We start from the raw sequence: 17,154 nt of genomic DNA, 5'->3' as shown, positions 1-17,154 counted from the left end.
TTGATAACAGCACACTTAGAAAACATCAACAGGATTAGACAAAGTCAACATGGGTTTATGATAGGGAAATCATGTTTGATAAACCTACTGAAGTTTTTCTGAGGACGTAACTAGCAGAATAGATAAGGGGGAAACCTGTGGATGTAGTGCATTTGGATTTTCAGAAAGCTTTTCATTAAGTCCCACATAAAAGAAGTTAGTGTGCAAAATTAAAGCACATGAGATTGGGGGTAATATATTGGTATGGATTCTGAATTGGTTAGTAGACAGGAAACAGACAGCAGGAATAAATGGGTCATTTTTTGGAGTGGCAGCTGGTGACTCATGGGGCACTGCAGGGATAAGTGCTTGGGCCCCAGCTATTCACAATATATATCAATGATTTGGATGAGGAAAGCAAATGTAATGTTTTCAAACAAAAACAGAAAATGCTGGAAAAACTCAGGTCTGACAGCATCTGTGGAGAGAAACAGAGTTGATGTTTCGAGTCCATATGACCCTTCATCAGAGCTACAGAGAAGTAGAAATGTGATTGAATGTATACTGTTTAAGAGCAGGTGAAGCTGGATAGAAGGCCAGCGATAGGTGGGGGCAAAAGAGAGATTGACAAAGAGGCCATGAACAAAAGGGCAAATGGAGTGTTAATGGTAGCGGTATGGGCTAAAAAAGGTGCTGATAGTGGCAAAGATAAGAAAGCAGAATGTGATAATAGCAGAGCAAGGGTGCACACTCTGAAAAGAGCAACATGAACAAGCAACAGATGGCCCTTGTGGGGGTGGAGTGGGGGGAGAGGGCAGTGGTGGGAGGGAAAAAAGGGATTCTAAAATGGGATAAGATGGGGGGATAAAACAGGGGGATAAAACAATGAATAAATGAATGAAAATAAGAATAAAAATAGTGGATATTTCTACTTATCTGTAGCTCTGAAGAAGGGTCATATGGGCTCAAAACATCAACTCTGTTTCTCTCGCCACAGATGCTGTCGGGCCTGCTGAGTTTTTCCAGCATTTTCTGTTTTTGTTTCAGATTTCTAGCATCTGCAGTATTTTGCTTTCATTGTAATGTTTTCAAGTTTGCTGACGCCATGAAACTTGGTGAGAATGCGAGTAGCAAAGAGGATGTTAAGAGGCTTCCAGGCAATTTAGACAAGTTGAGTGAGTGGCCAAATATATGGCAGATGCACTATAACGTGGTTAAGTGTGAAGTTATCCACTTTGGTAGGAAAGACAGAATGACAAGAGTATTATTTAAATGGTGATTATATTGATGTACAAAGGGACCTGGGTGTCCTTGTACACCAATCACTGAAAGCAAGCATGCAGGTGCAGCAACAAAAATCGAATTACCTGGAAAAACTCAGCAGGTCTGGCAGCATCGGTGGAGAAGAAAAGAGTCGACATTTCAGGTCCACACGACCCTTCAACAGAACTGAAGTATAGTTAGGAGAGGGGTGAAATATAAGCTAGTTAAAGGTGGGGGGGCGGGGGGAGAGAAGTTGGGTTTGCGTTGGGCTTGCTGCATTGTTCCAGTGAAGCCCAACGCAAACTGGAGGAACAGCACCTCATCTTCCGACTAGGCACTTTACAGCCTTCCGGGCTGAATATTGAATTCAGCAACTTTAGATCTTAAACTCCCCCTCCCCCCATTCCCACCCCGTTTCCTCCCCCTCCTTTTTTTTTCCAATAATTTATATAGATTTTTCTTTTCCCACCTATTTCCATTATTTTTAAATCTACAACTAATACCTTGTCAATCTTTCCACCCCACCCCCACTAGAGCTGTACCTTGAGTGTCCTGCCATCCATTCTTAATTAGCACTCTTCTTAGAGATAATATCACCACCTTCAACACCTCTTTAATCCTTTTGTCTGTGACATCTTTTGATTATCTGCTCCTATCACTGCTTGCTTGTCCCTACAACCACCCCACCCTCAACTTCTCTCCCCCCGCCCCCCACCTTAAACCAGCTTATATTTCACCCCTCTCCTAACTATACTTCAGTTCTGTTGAAGGGTCGTGTGGACCCAAAACGTCGACTCTTTTCTTCTCCACCGATGCTGCCAGACCTGCTGAGTTTTTCCAGGTAATTCGATTTTTGTTTCGGATTTCCAGCATCCGCAGTAGTTTTTTGTTTTTATGCAGGTGCAGCAAGCAGTTAGGAAGGCAAATGGTATGTTGACCTTCATTGCGAGAGGACTTGAGTACAGGAGCAAGGATGTCTTACTGCAGCTGTACAGGGCCTTGCTGAGACCACACCCGGAGTATTGAGTGCAGGTTTGATCTCCTTATCTAAGAAAGTATATACTTACCATAGAGGGAGTGCAGCGAAGGTTCACGAGACTGATTCCTGGATAGCAGGATTGTCATGTGAGAGGAGATTGGACAACTAGGCCTGTATTCACTGGAGTTTAGAAGAATGAGAGGGGATCTCATTGAAATGTATAAAATTCTGACAGGGCTCGACAGACAGGATGCAGGGATGATGTTTCCTCTGGCTGTGGCTGGGGGTGGGCGTTTAAAACAAGGAGTCACAGTCTCAGGATACGGGGTAGGCCATTTAGGACTGAGATAGGAGAAACTTCTTCACTCAGAGGGTGGTGAACCTGTGGAAGTTTCTGCCACAGAAGGCTGTGGAGGCCAAGTCACTGAATATATATTGAAGGGAAATAGATAGATTTTTAGACTTAAAGGCAGCAATGGGTATGGGGGGAGAGCGGGAGTATGGCGTTGAGATAGAGGATCAGCCATGATCATACTGAATGGCGGAGCAGGCTCGAAAGCCTGAATGACCAATTCTTGCTCCTATTTTCTATGTCTATTAGAATCATAGAATGATACAACACAGGAGGTTGCTAGCTCTTGAAAAAGCTATCCAATTAAGCCCACTCCCCTGTTCTTTCCCCATATCCCTGCAAATTTACTCCTCTTCAAGTATTTATCCAAATCCCTTTGTAAAGTTACGATCAAATATAACTCTCCACCATTTCTTGCTCACCCCCCCACCTTTTCAGGAACTGCATTCTAGATCATCGTAACTCACTGTGTAAAAAAGAAAATCTCATCATCTCACCTCTGGTTCTCTTGCCAATCACGTTAAATCTGTATACTCTGGTTACCACCCCTTTTGCCACTGGAAAAGTTTCTCCTTACTTACTGTATCGAAACCCTTCATGGTTTCGAACAGCTTTATCTAATCTCCCCATACCTCCTCTTTAAGGAGAATCATCTCCAGTCCCTGCAAATAACTGAACTCCCTCATCCCTGGTATCAGTCTAATAAACTTGGAGGCTAGTTAGCTCAGCTGGCCAAGTCAACGTCATTGTCGGCTGTCCCTTGATTCGAGGATGATGTCTAATCAGGGTCGTGAGTTTCTGCCATGGGTCTTCATGAGAATGAACAGGCCAATTCTCAAACCACAGAACTTGGAGCACATGAGACAGGATGTCCCTCAAGATGGTGGGCAAGTTGTTGCTATTTTGAGTGATTGGTAGCAAGCTCCTCCCAGTCATTAATGTCAATGCTGCTACGTTTCAAAGACTTGGAGTGACCTTGAAGCTTTTTCTCTGTGTTTTCCGGAATACGTTGAGCACTTCCCATACCTTGGCAGCCGTCTCTCTCAAAAGGCCACCATTGACGAGGAGATCCAACACTGGATCAACTGCGCCAGCTCAGCCTTCTACAAATTATAGCAGTGAGTGTTTGACAACAAAGACCTCCGCAAGTCAACAAAAGACCTAGTGTACAGAGGAGCTGGCGTCACCACACTGCTACACTGCAGTGAGACCTGGCACATCAGTGGCACGTAAGAGCGCTAGAGAAATTCCATCAGCAAAATGCCTCTACTGCATCCTCCGGATTCAATGGGAGGGCCTTGAACAAATGCTAGTATCCTTCTTGAAGCCAGCTCCACAAGCATCAGGGAAAACTCCTGCAAAAATCGATGTTGATGGACTGTACATTGTCCGGATGGTTGAAAAGCATCTTCCCCGCCAGGTATTGTTTTCTCAATTCTCAAATGGACAATGTTTCACGGGACTTGTCTAAGAATGTGGTGCTGAATAATGCACACGTTCAATCCCCATACTCACCGAGGTAGTTCTTGGGGCCTTCCTCCTTGCCTTGGCCCATAGTGATTTCATGGCACAAGCTATGATTAGCAACCCTCGGCGGACTGCAGCAAAGGGCGAAAGCAGAGAAACATCCTGTACCTATACCAGTCATCCACTGCAGCTGTTAAGCTATCCAGACATCTCAGAACCTCCTCACTCCGAGGATCATGTGAAAGCAGCTGAGAGAATGGGGAGCAGGAGCATACAGCCTTCCTCCACTAGAATCAACTTTCTTAGTATAGGTTTAGCTATAAAAAGTGCAACCCTTGAAATCACTTACAGATTGGACATACTCGAACAATGATGAGTCTACCACTACTAGTAGTAAATTGGATGTAGTTCAGGAGACAGAAAGAATGGGGATATATGGGAAGATGGTGGTGTCAACCCCTTCCCCCCTCCAGGTTTATTTGGGTCCAAATAGCTTTTCACTGTTCTTAAAAATTAATACACACATAAATAAGTGAAATAAGATCAATGGGCCTCTTTTCAACTATGGTTATGTCATACACATTGGGCCCTTGGCCTTTCATCCAGAAGGTGGGAGAATGGGGTTGAGAAACTTATCAGCCATGATTGAATGGCGGAGCAGACTCGATGGGCCGAATGGCCTAATTTCTGCTCCTATGTCTTATGATCTTATGGTCTTATTTTTCTATCTCAAGAAAAGGAAAAGGCATTTTCAGGGTTTCAGGTTAGCGTAATGGAAATAGTCACCAGCACTATTTTGATCAACCCACGAACAGCCTGTCACAATATACTTCACATGAATGGATGAATAAAATGCTTGTTTTCAGTTTAATTGCAAGGCCAATATAGCAGCCACTTGCATTGATAATAATGAGGAGAAATAGGGAATAAAACTCAAATGTTACTGATGAGAAAATTAGTCACAGGAGAATTGGCCTTCAAATGGTATTCAATGTCACCAAGTTCTCTGCAGATTTCCACTGTTTTACAAAAATTATAGAATTAATTATAGAAGTTTGGAGAATCGATATGGTTTCACAGCACATCTTAAAGAACAGGTGGGGTTCTCAAATGTTAAGTCATTAGGCTTTCAATAGGCTGACTAAAATTTAAATCCCTCAACCTCTATACTCAGGATTCCTGGTAAAAGCACAGGGGTAAGAGCAAAACTGGAGGTGGATAAATCTGTTTGTGTACCAGTCAATGTTCACTTTTTAGAAGCACTGACCCCACCTGTGGATGGTCCTCATGCCAGTAATGAGCCCAAATGCAGGCCCAACTTGGGCAGAGCAATATAGTAAATTATTCATGATTATACCCAGTGCATCAGTAATAATTACCTGCCATGATTATACAGGCGCACAACAACAGCCTGTATTTATATAGCACCTTTAATGTGGTAAGATGTCCCAACACGCTTCACAGGATATTATCAAACAAAATCTGACACCAAGCCATGTAAGGGAATGCTATAGCAGATGATCAAAAGCTTGGTCAAGAGGGTGGGGTGTGTAAGGAGCATCTTAAAGGAGGAAAGAGAGGCAGAGAGGTTTAGGGAGGGAATTTCAGAGCATAGAGCCCAGGCAGCTGAAGGCATGGCCACCAATGGTAGAGCAATTAAAATTGGGGATGTTCAAGAGGCCAGAGTTAGGGGAGCACAGATATCTCGGAGGGTAATGGGGCTGGAGAGCTTACAGAGATAAGGAGTGGCGAGGCCATGGAGCGATTGGAAAACAAGTATGAGAATTTTATAATTGAAATATTGTCGGACCAGGAGCCAATGTAGGCATGAGTAAGGACACAGGCAGCAAAGTTTTGGATGACCCCAAGTTTACAGAGGGTAGAAATTGGAAGGCCGGACCAGACAAGCAAGGCTAATTTCATTGCACCAGATAGCTTGCCTTAGGCCTTCCATTAACAGCATTCTGTAACAACTCATCAGAAGCAAAGGCTTAATGAAACAGGCTAGTGGGAGGGTATAATAGCAGCAGAATTGGGGTAAGAGAAATAGCGATAAGCAGGAGAAAGGAGATTCAGAAAAGACATTCAGCAACCACATGGAAATTACATTAGGCCAAAGAATTATGCAGGCTAGTGGAACAGGACTGCAGATTAAAATTCTGGCGCTCAAATTAATTGTGTACAAATAACCATAGCCTTTCGTGGGAAATCATATTTTAATATTCTTTGTCTGTGCATGATGCTGCTGGGGTCTTTTCATGTTCAAATGGATGCACTATGGCAAGAGAGGCTTGGGAGTTTTTTTTATCCTTTCACGGGACTGTAGGCCTCACTGATCAGGCCAGCATTTTTATTGCCCATCCCAAATTGCCCTTGAGAAGGTGGTGGTGAGCAGCCTTCTTGAATCGCTGCAGTCCATGTGGTATAGGTATACCCACAGTGCTGTTAGGGAGGGAGTTCCAGGATTTTGACCCAGCAACAGTGAAGAAACGGCGATATATTTCCCAGTCAGGATGGTGAGTGACTTGGAGGGGAACTTCCAGGTGGCTGTGTTCCCATCTATCGACTGCCCATGTCCTTCTAGATGGTAGTGGTCGTGGGTTTGGAAGGTGCTGTCGAAGGAGCCCTGGTGAGCATTTTGTAGATGGTACACATTGCTGCCTCTGTGTGTTGCTGGTGGAGGGAGTGGATGTTGAAGGTGATGCCAACATGGGGTGCCAATCAAGTGGGCTGCTTTGTCCTGGATGGTGTCAAGCTTCTTGAGCGTTGATGGAGCTGCACTCATCCAGACAAGTGGGAAGTATTCCATCACACTCCTGACTTGTGCCTCGTAGATGGTGGACAGGCTTTGGGGAGTCAGGTGGTGAGGTACTTGCCACAGGCTTTCCAGCCTCTGACCTGCTCTTGTAGCCATTGTATTTATAGGGCTGGTCCAGTTCAGTTTCTAGTCAATGGTAACTCCCAGGATGTTGATAGTGGGGGAATTCAGTGATGGTAATGCCATTGAATGTTAAGGGAGGATGGTTGGTTTCTCTCGTTGGAGATGGTCATTGCCTGGCACTTGTATAACACGAATGTTACTTGCCACTTATCAGCCCAAGCCTGAGTGTTTTCCAGGTCTTTCTGCATACAAACATGGACTGCTTCAGTTTGAGGAGTTGTGAATGATGCCGAACATTGTGCAATTATCAGCGAACATCCCCACTTCTGACCTTATGATGGAAGGAAGGTCATTGATGAAGCAGCTGAAGATGGTTGGGCCCAGGACAGTACCTTGAGAAACACCTGCAGTGATGTCCTGGTGCTGCGATGATTGACCTTAAACAACCACAAGCACCTTCCTTTGTGCTATGAGGTGTCAGCTGTGGCTCAGTTCATAGCACCCTCGTCTTTGAATCAGAGGGTTGTGGGTTCATGTCCCACTCCCGGAAACCAAGAACTGTGATTGTACTCGGAAGAGTTGCAATCTGTGACTGTTGATACTCGAAAGAGTTTCCTTTGTGCTAGGTCTGACTCCATCCAGCGAAGAGTTTCCCCCCGATTCTCATTGACTCCAGTTTTGCTAAGGCTCAATGCCACACTCGGTCAAACGTGGCCTTGATGTCAAGAAATGCCATGTCATTCCTCCAAAGTTCATCTACCCAGAAAGAATGTGTAATCTATGCTTCCCCATTTCCCACCCCCCTTAATTTTTAACTTATTCCAGGTTATCGCCTCCACTATCCGACTCAGAATTTTTTTTGCTTCATTGTTTGATGGGATGTAGGAGTTGTTGGCAAGGCCAGCATTTGTTGATCATTCCTAAATGACCTTGAACTGAGTGGCTTGCTAAGCCATTTCAGAGGGCAGTTCAGAGTCACCAACATTGCTGTGGGTCTGGAATCACATGCAGGACTGACCAGGTAAGGATGGCAGATTTCCTTCCCTAAAGGACGTTAGTAAATCTGATGGGTTTTTACAACAATCGATGATACGGTCATCATTACAGAGACTAGCTTTATATCCCAATTTATTAATTGAAATTAAATTGCACCAGCTGCCATGAGGGAATTTGAACCCTTGTCCCCAGGGCATTAGCCTGGGCTCTGGATTACTAGTTCAGTAACATTACCACTAGGCAACCATCTCCACATTCAAGAATGATTAATGATTAAGGGGCGCCCTAATGCCATTTACATTTCGTCACATTTCTATCAAAAGCTGCAAACAATAAATAACAGGAATAAAATTGCACAATCTACAATCAACCAGCCTACAAAGTAGATCTAAAATAACAAGAAATAATCACCTCGTTGTAAACATTGCTACTCGCATAAAATATCAAAGCTGTAAGCTTTACCACCCTTAAAGTGAATAATTACAATTAATGTTTGTTTTTCCATTAAATGACCTTGGAAATGCTCAGGGACACGGGATTTCACAATCAGATACCGTTTGTACTGTACATGCAATAAACAAGCTGCCACTTTGCCATACACATTTCATTTCATTTCGACAAGACTTCGAAAATATCACTGATTAATTTTTAAGGTTTGCACTTAAAAATATTTGTTACATGTTGATTCAGGTGTGATGTTTTCATATTTCATGTTATGAAAAGCCAAAACAGCTATGTTAGACACATTTTCATGCTAATGATCTCTCTCTCTTCAAGGCACTGATTCCTTGTGGTTGAGTATAGTTCCTCAGCTAGCATATACTCCACAGTACCTTACTCAACTGGCCATTATAATCATTTGTGAACTTTGAGAGGGAGTGCTGGCAGATTTTTCAACTGCAGGCATCACCATAGCTGAGCCTAATTCTGTTCTGTGCTTTGTGGGCTTTGATGGCGGGACTGGGCTGTTTTAAACACTGTTGCCTCATTGCTGGATAAATCTTAAGTCTGAACTCCTACCAACTTGAGACATGCGCACGTTAACTGGAACATGGGTTTAAACTTTATATGTGGTTCTCAAGCCTCCATGGTTTGCAATTGTGTGGCCAATGACAACAAAAAGTTTGGATAACCGTGGCCAAGGGTGCTTGTTCTCTGGCTGCCTATTCTCACTTTGTGGCAGCACTTCCTCCCCAACAGGTCAGGCATTCATCTCATGGGGCAGTCACATTCTACCATTCTGATGATGGAAGACAGCATCGAAATAAAATAAAAACTGCTGCTTTGACACTTTCCCTGAACCAAAAGAAAAATGCCAACCCACCCCACCTCCCTTCAGGCAGTCATGCGAAAGCTAGTTGGTGTAATTACAACAAAGTACCAAACACAGACTTGCTGTAAATTGAATTACTCACTCATATAAGGTTGCCATGTCGCCAAGATGTGGCTTTGAGGAGAAAATGCCAGCAAAGCCACTCTAGGTAGGTCAAGAGAGTGCAATAACCGACCGTCTAGGGTGCCCACGATATTTACACTGGAGAAAAAGAGAAGAAACTATTCAAACAAAGATTGGTTACACAGTGATCAATATAACATGGTATTGCAAAAGGAAAGGGCTTGGCTAACTGGTTTAGTAGGTGTTTACTCACTCACTCGCTTTATCCAATTCAGAGTCGCGGGGAGTCGGAGCCTATCCCAACAGGCAATGGGTGCTAGGCAGGGTACACTCAGGACGGGACGCCAGTCCATCATAGAACGCATGCGCGCACACTAATTTAACTGTAGCTAATCTACCTTTGGACGGTGGAAGGAAACCGGAGCACCCAGCGGAAACCCACGCGGACACGGGGAAAACGTGCAAACTCCACACAGACAGGCACCCGAGGTCAGAATTGAACCCGGGTCCCTGGTGCTGTGAGGCAGCAGTGTTAACCACTGCGCCACCGTGCCACACATTGTAGATGTTTACATCATGTTGAAACATATAAATGTAATAAGTGATACATGCAGGTGGAGTAGTATGCTTTTTCATCTAGTGTTATCTTGTCTGTCAGGGCTCCGCCTTCTCATGTTCTTCTGTCCATTCATACGTCGCCACAACACCTTAAAACGCTACCAAAAACTTAAACTTTTAAGCAGCATAAGGCTCAACAGTAGTCTGAATTTTTTTGGTGTGACTGGAACATGGTTAAAGAAGGAAACTTAAAGTATGAGATTGGTTTTACAAATAGAAGGCTCTGTGGCTAGAAATTGAAGGTCGCTACTGACTTTTCCCCATTGCACCAAGCAAACAAAGAACCATCTTTGCTGAAAGTGAAGCCTTTGCAATTTCTCCTGTCATCTCTGCAAAATACAAAAAAAGAAAGAAAACAATTACCAGGAGAATTCAAAACGAGATGCATTGAAAATATTCTTCCAGGCTCCTCCTCCAGAGAAACAACTTAGGCATATTTAAAAAATAGGAAATCAAATGAAGTAGTATCCAGAAGGGGATGTGTGATATGCTGTAGGTAAACTGATAAGCAATCAATACAATTGGCTCTTCGAACTTAATTTAATTCTGGCTCTCTCATGATTAAAAAGCATTCATTTTTTGTGAAGGATGACTTTCCACAGAGTCCATCATTTTCTGCCTGAAGAGGCAGGTGGAGACATGGTCTATTTCTGGGCCTCTGTCATTTTTCTTTTTTTCGCTTTGCCCATTTACTTGGGGTGGCCACAATGCTGGTTGATTACCAGTCTCCACCTCCTCCTGTCAGTCACCCATTCCTTTTCCAATCTGGCTGCGTTTTAAGTGTCTCGCCACTCTATCTTTTCACCAGTGGGTCTCTGTCATTGCCATACTATAACCGGGCTAAAGAGATCACAAACAGTGGTGCAGACCAAATCACACTCTGAATCTTCCTGCTTAGACAGAAACGCCAGGCTTCTGCTCTTGGCACTGATCCCCGTCCCCATCAATATTGGGAATTTGTGCCTTGGGACTGCAGTTTTAATTCCCCATATCCTGTTATCCATGCTAAAGCATGATGCTATGCTAGCTGGCTGTACCACTGGGCAAAGTTTCAACTTCAAAAGATAGACAGGCAGACTTGCATTTACATATAGATAAAAGTAAAATACTGCGGATGCTGGAAATCCGGAGCAAAAACAAAAACTCCTGGGAAAACTCAGCAGGTCTGACAGCATCTGTGGAGAGAAAGACAGAGTTAACGTTTCGAGTCCTTAGGGAAGAAGAGTCATACAGACTCGAAACATCAACTCTGTCTTTCTCTCCGCAGATGCTGTCAGACCTATTGAGTTTTTCCAGCAGTTTTTGTTTTTGTTTTGTATTTACATATACTTTTCATGCCCACAGGATGTCCCAAACTGTTTTACAGCCAGTGAAGTACCTTTAAAGTGTCATCACTGTTGTAATGTAGGAAATAGAGCAGCCAATTTGTGGGCAGCAAGCTCCCACAAAAAGAACGCGATAATCCCGACCTGGTAATCTGTTTTTGTGATGTTGATTGAGAGGTAAATATTGGGCAGTACGCTGGGGCGAACTCCTCTGCTCTTCTCCAAAATAGTGCCATGGGACCCGAGAGGGCAGATGGGGCCTCGGTTTAAAGATGGTGCAGCCCTCCCTCAGCTCTGGCTTTTGTGCTCAAGCCCTTGGGGTGGGGCTTGAACACACAATCTTCTGACTCAGATGCGAGATTGCTACCAACTGAACCGCAGCTGACACTAAAGTAATTTTCTTGCTACAATTTTCATCAAGATATTGTGCCACAATCAATGAAAGATTCACAACTGCGATAAAAATGCTATATAAAATACCTTGCGAAAGAGGTATTTTCTGTATAAGCTGGAGGGCCATCGAGCATATAAATTCCTTCGGAGCCTCGAACTGTAATACACAATCAAAAAAATCCACTGTAAAACTATTTCATACTCCATTTGTAAAATTACAGTTTAACTACTGCAAGAGTGAAACTGGCATTCAATATGGATTCAAGTCTAGTGATAACGTATGTTTGGTCAGAAGATCATTAATTAGCAAGCTGAGGATTGTGCAACATTTATCAATATCAGATTCATTTATTGGGAGATTCAGGACAGCACTAGGTCATTCCAGCTCTGAAACATATTTATTTCAACTTTTCCTCTTCAGAATACTGCAATTCCTGGTAAGTCAGCTGGTTTCAAAGCAAAAATGGAAGCATAGACCAAGTTACGGTGCAGAACGAGGCTATTCAGCCCATCATGTCTGTGCTGGCCATAAAAAGAAAAAACTAGCCACTCATTTTAATCCCACTTTCCAGCACCTGGTCCGTGGCCTTGCAGGTTACAGCACTTCAAATAAATGTGGAGTTGTATGTTTAAAAAATGGCACTCTCTACCAATCAAAAACTAAACAGAATAATATTCAAAGGAGTAAATCAACCCTCGCTAACCCCCTTTCCCCCAGTCCTACTTTTCACCATTTGTATTTTGCTAAGCTAATTCTGAGAAACGTTTGTTCAGAGACATGTGTACAATCTAGTGGCCCGGATATCAAACCCATACCCTTCACTATAAAGAAGTTTTACTCTTAAATCCTTTGACCCCTGTTGAACATTCTCCTCACCTCGGTGATTCCTCGTAGTCTAGTAGTAATCCAACATTTCAGAGTAGAACAGCGCTGTAAAGCTGTTCAGCTTGTTACAGTTGTGGCTCAGTCATTATGGGTTCCAATGACACAGTCCACTTTTTAATTCTGGGATACCGCTCTGAAGCTGTCACTCACTGCAACCATGTACAGGAAGCATCAGCACTGATTTCTGAGCTTCATCATCCACTCAGAAATGCAAAGAATGTTGCCTCCTTCTTCCCCCTGCTCCAAGATCTGTTCAGTGGAATCTCTCACTAAGCGGCTCTCCTCAAACATCAACCTAAAATGCTGGACCTCTAGGGAAATGTGCAAAGGAGATAAAATGAGAATTTCTCCAATGACATCTGAGAGCTTTTACGCGTAAAATAGGCCTTTTCAAATAAAGTAATCTCACAACTAAACAAGGGCAAGAGTGGACCATGCGGCCCCTCAAGCCTGCTCCACCAATCAATAAGACCATGGCTGGTCATCTACCTCAACTCTACACTTCTGCCCTAACCCCATATCTTTTGATTCCCTTCGTGTCCAAGAATCTATCAATCTCAACATACTCACCACTGAGCATCCACAGCCCTCTGGAATAGTGAATTCCAAAGATTCACAACCCTGTGAATGAAGAAATTTCTCCTCATCTCAATCTTAAATTGCTGACCCTTTATCCTGTGACTCTAACCTGTACTTCTAGATGGTCCAGCCAGAGAAAGCAGCCTCTGATTGTCCAGCCCTCTAAGAATGTCATACATTTCAATGAGGTCACCTCTCATTCTTCTGAAGTCCACAGAATATAGGCCCATTCTCCTCAATTGCTCCTCATAGGACAATCCACTCCTTCCAGGAAACAACCTAATGACTTATAATGCCCCCTAAAGGCTCACTCTCTAGGCTATTGCATAACTATCAGAAACTTGGGTTACATATTTCAGGGCTACCAACATCCATGGAAAGATACTCCACAATGGGTTTGTGCCCTCTGGAAAGGAGAAAAGTGAAATTGGAAACAGAAACCGTATAGATTAGGGAAAAAACAGTTTGAGATGAATGTAGAGTAAGCCGCTCATACTTTAGGAATACAGTGTATGATAAAACCTCTGAATGGCTGGTTACACACTATAGTGCAATCACAACCAAGGACACAGCTACTCATTTCCAACTACTTTGAGAAATCGACCTTAATTCTAACCCACCATTTTTCCCTTCTAAACAGTTTTTAATCCACTTTGCTACTCTACTCCTAATTCTCTCCAAAGGTCCTGTGTGGTAACTTCATAAAGGCATTCTGAAACTCAATGTACATTGTATCCACTGCATTTCCAACATCCACTACATTGTTTTAAATAACATCTTCATTGTTAAAAAAAAAACAAAGAATTGTGGTGAAACTTGAGTGTCTTTTCAATAGCAACTTGTATTTATATTGTGCCTATAATGTAGTAAAATGTCCCAAGGTGCTTTGCAGGAATGATTGTTAAACAAAATTTGACATTGAATTGGGTAAGTGGCCAAACGTTTGGTCAAAGAAGTAGGTTTTAAGGAGTGTCTTAAAAGAGAAAAGAGAGGCAAGGCCATGGAGAGATTCGGAAACAAGTATGAGAGTTGTTGTCAAACCGAAAGGTGAGTGCCTACAGCGGTATTGGATAAATGGGACTTTGTGTGAGTTAGGATATGGGCAGCGGAATTTTGGACAAGCTCAAATTCACAGAGGGTGAAAAATGACAGGTTGGCTAGGAGAGCTTTGGAATAGTCAAATCTACTTTTGCTGTTTCATTTTTGCTTATTCAGTACATCATTGGAAGAACCGACTTGAAGAAGTCACGAAGTGCAATAGTGAACAGAACCTGGATTACTTTCAGTAACAATGAAGTAATTCGCTGAGAGTCACTGAATTGTCTAACCGTGTCAGTTCCTACCACTCAGTTTCTATTAATGAGGTCATCTGCAAACACCCAATGAATAAAAATAGTCAACAGAGACAAACAAAAAAGTTGTTAAACTTAATTTTCTGTTTTAAAGGAGCAGTATTGTGAGCTTCCTATCTCAAGAGTATAAAGAATTCTCTCTAATGTTGCTCAATATCAATCATGTTGCATCTAGGACATGCAGATCTTTGCAGAGGACACTATTTTTGTCTCCTATACACCATGGGGACATGTGCTTTTTTTCCCCAAAATACAGCTTTCTCCTACAAAAGAATTATAATGGGTCAAAGAAACTTGGACTGGTCAAATGCTTGAAACTTCTGCACAGATTGAGCACAGCTACTGTTTAACTATGGGTTCAAGTGTTCCACAGAAGCAGTTAACATCTATGCAGCCCCTTCACCAGAATAAATAGTACATGACTGTAAACTACTTCTGGATAATTTGCCTCCTTAAAAATAGATGTAAAATATCCCTTTATTTGGATAGTGTAATTTTTTTCTTTTTTTTTGATGTAATCATCAGAAAATAATTCATTGCGTGCAAAGTATTTTGAAACTTAAGATGTACAACAAATCACATTTCTACAAACCTTTTGTTTTCTTTAAAGAAAGTAATGCACAAAATGTTATCTTATAAACAATTACAATTGTCACTTCCTCCAAATACATCTGTAACATTCATGGCTTAACTACTTTGGATGTAAATCACACCACTCTAAATGTTTTACACCCATTTTTGAAAAGTAATTAATATTGTGATTTATTAGCTTGGGAGTCAGGAAGCCTTTTCTCCATGTGCCTAAGGTAAAAAGAACTATGTCCCAAAGAACAAGGAAGCCTACACTAAGCTATTTTGACAAAGGTAACAACTCACACTTACATAGCATAAACAGCCCAAGGAACCTCATATGGAAGGAATAAATAAGTATTAGAGGAATTCCAAGAGATGATCCGAAGCATAAAGGCAGATTTTAAGCAGTATTTAAAAGTGGGTGAGAAGTAGCAGGGTGACGAGAGTTAAGTTCCAGAGTCAGACTGTGATGGCCCAAATGCTTTTCACCACAGTCAGTGTAGACCTGCCATTGTCATCTGTGTGCTAAATATAGATCAGGAACATCTATTTATTTCTGGGTTACACTGCATCTTGCCTCAGTGCATGTACTCTGTACGCCCTCTGCAGTTTACTCCAATTTTCAAAGTTTAATGTATTCTGAACAAACAGTTTTGCAGGGCTCACCTATCAATTGGGATTGACGCTTATTCAATTTAGGACTGACTTGCTCAGGCATTATTAAAATGTAAACAAGAACCCAAAGCCTCATTTATCTACTATTCTGTCTGGTGATCTGAAAGAATTAAAATATTGCAATTCACTCTCATCAGAAACAAACAGGAAAAAAAATGAACCCAAGACACAATTCCTCTTTCAGCTGAAAGGCTGATGACTTGAAACAATAACTGTCTACCTCCCTTTGCAGATGCAGAATGATCTGCTGAGTATTTCCAGCATTTCTTTTCCTTTGTTTTTCATGTATTCATTCTTGGGATGTGGGCATCGCTGTCTAGGCCAGCATTTATTGCCCATCCCTAATTGCCCATGTTTAGAAGGCATTTAAGAGTCAACCGCATTGTTGTATTATTTCACAATCCTTCTGATTGTCTGCTTTATTTTCAACTTTGCAAACATCAGCAGCTTATTTCTCATCCCATCTCCCGAAATAAGGCAAACCTCCATCCAAACTTTAGGCCTCCAAATGTGATGTCCCCCATCCTCACTAATGTCAATCAAGGAAAATAGGAGTAGGCCATTCGAGCCCTCGAGCCTGCTCCACCATTCAATTAAATCATGACTGATCTCCAACCTCAATGCCATTTTCCTGCACTGTCCTGATAACCCTTGATATCTTTAACATCTAGAAATCTATCGATCTCTGCCTTGAACCTACTCAATCGTTGACCCTCCAAAAAGCCCTCTGGGGTAGAGAGTGCCAAAGATTCACCGCCCTCAGTGAAGAAATTCCTCCTCATCTCAGTCCTAAATAGCCTACCAGTTACTCTGAGACTGTGTGCCCTGGGTCTAGGCATCCCCAAGCCAAGAGAAACATCCTTCCTCCATCTACCCTGTCGAGCCCTGTAAGAATTTTATACGTTTCAATCACCGCCACGATGTTCCTCCACCTGCCAACAGTGACCACCCTGTGATCATGGATGGAGCCAGTCCCTGGGCCTCTCAGTCAAGATTCAATCCCAGTGCTTGCTGCCACTCTGCAGCCCCCTTCCCCCAAATATTGATGTGTATAAAAATGTCTGTAAATGCTTAATTGAAACAGAGATTTTATTTTCACCCACCCCTCCGGCATCAACAGCGTACGAACAGTTTAAGTATATATCTGTAAAAAGCAGAGGCCGGGTCACTCCATTTAAAATAAACCCGCAGTGATTGAAATTACCAACCTGCCAACAACGGCGTGGAGTGCGCCATTTTCAACCGGAAGTCCCTTCATTCGCCCCGCCCCCTCCGCGGGGTGCAAAGGTCGCGACCCTCACCATTTCTCCCCGCCCCGCTGGGTTCAGAGGTGTCGCCACGCCTCCCCACAGCTCGCCCCGCCCCCTTGTCCCATCCCGTTTCCCCTCGCCCCGCCTCCTCCGGGTTCAGAGGTCACGCCCCGCCCCCCTCCCCCCGCGC

At 42.9% G+C, this 17,154-nt stretch overlaps 1 protein-coding gene across 1 annotated transcript in view; it reads right to left on the bottom strand.

Annotated features, from left to right (window-relative positions):
• The window catches only part of eif2a (eukaryotic translation initiation factor 2A), a 45,664-nt gene extending 28,602 nt beyond the window's left edge, over window positions 1–17,062 (bottom strand). Inside the window, exons 1-4 of the mRNA XM_078564265.1 lie at window positions 16,923–17,062; window positions 11,737–11,806; window positions 10,186–10,260; window positions 9,333–9,451 (exon numbers count right to left, since the gene is read on the bottom strand). Coding sequence (XP_078420391.1) covers window positions 9,333–9,451; window positions 10,186–10,260; window positions 11,737–11,806; window positions 16,923–16,950 — 292 coding nt within the window. The 5' untranslated portion in view covers window positions 16,951–17,062. The remainder of the gene's footprint in view (window positions 1–9,332; window positions 9,452–10,185; window positions 10,261–11,736; window positions 11,807–16,922) is intronic.
• Between the last annotated feature and the right edge of the window lie 92 nt (window positions 17,063–17,154).

This window comes from Cetorhinus maximus, chromosome 19, assembly GCF_964194155.1.
Source record: "Cetorhinus maximus chromosome 19, sCetMax3.hap1.1, whole genome shotgun sequence".
Classification (NCBI taxonomy): Eukaryota; Metazoa; Chordata; class Chondrichthyes; order Lamniformes; family Cetorhinidae; genus Cetorhinus; species Cetorhinus maximus.
Note: the sequence above shows the minus strand (reverse complement) of the source record. Positions and strands in the feature narration are given on the sequence as shown.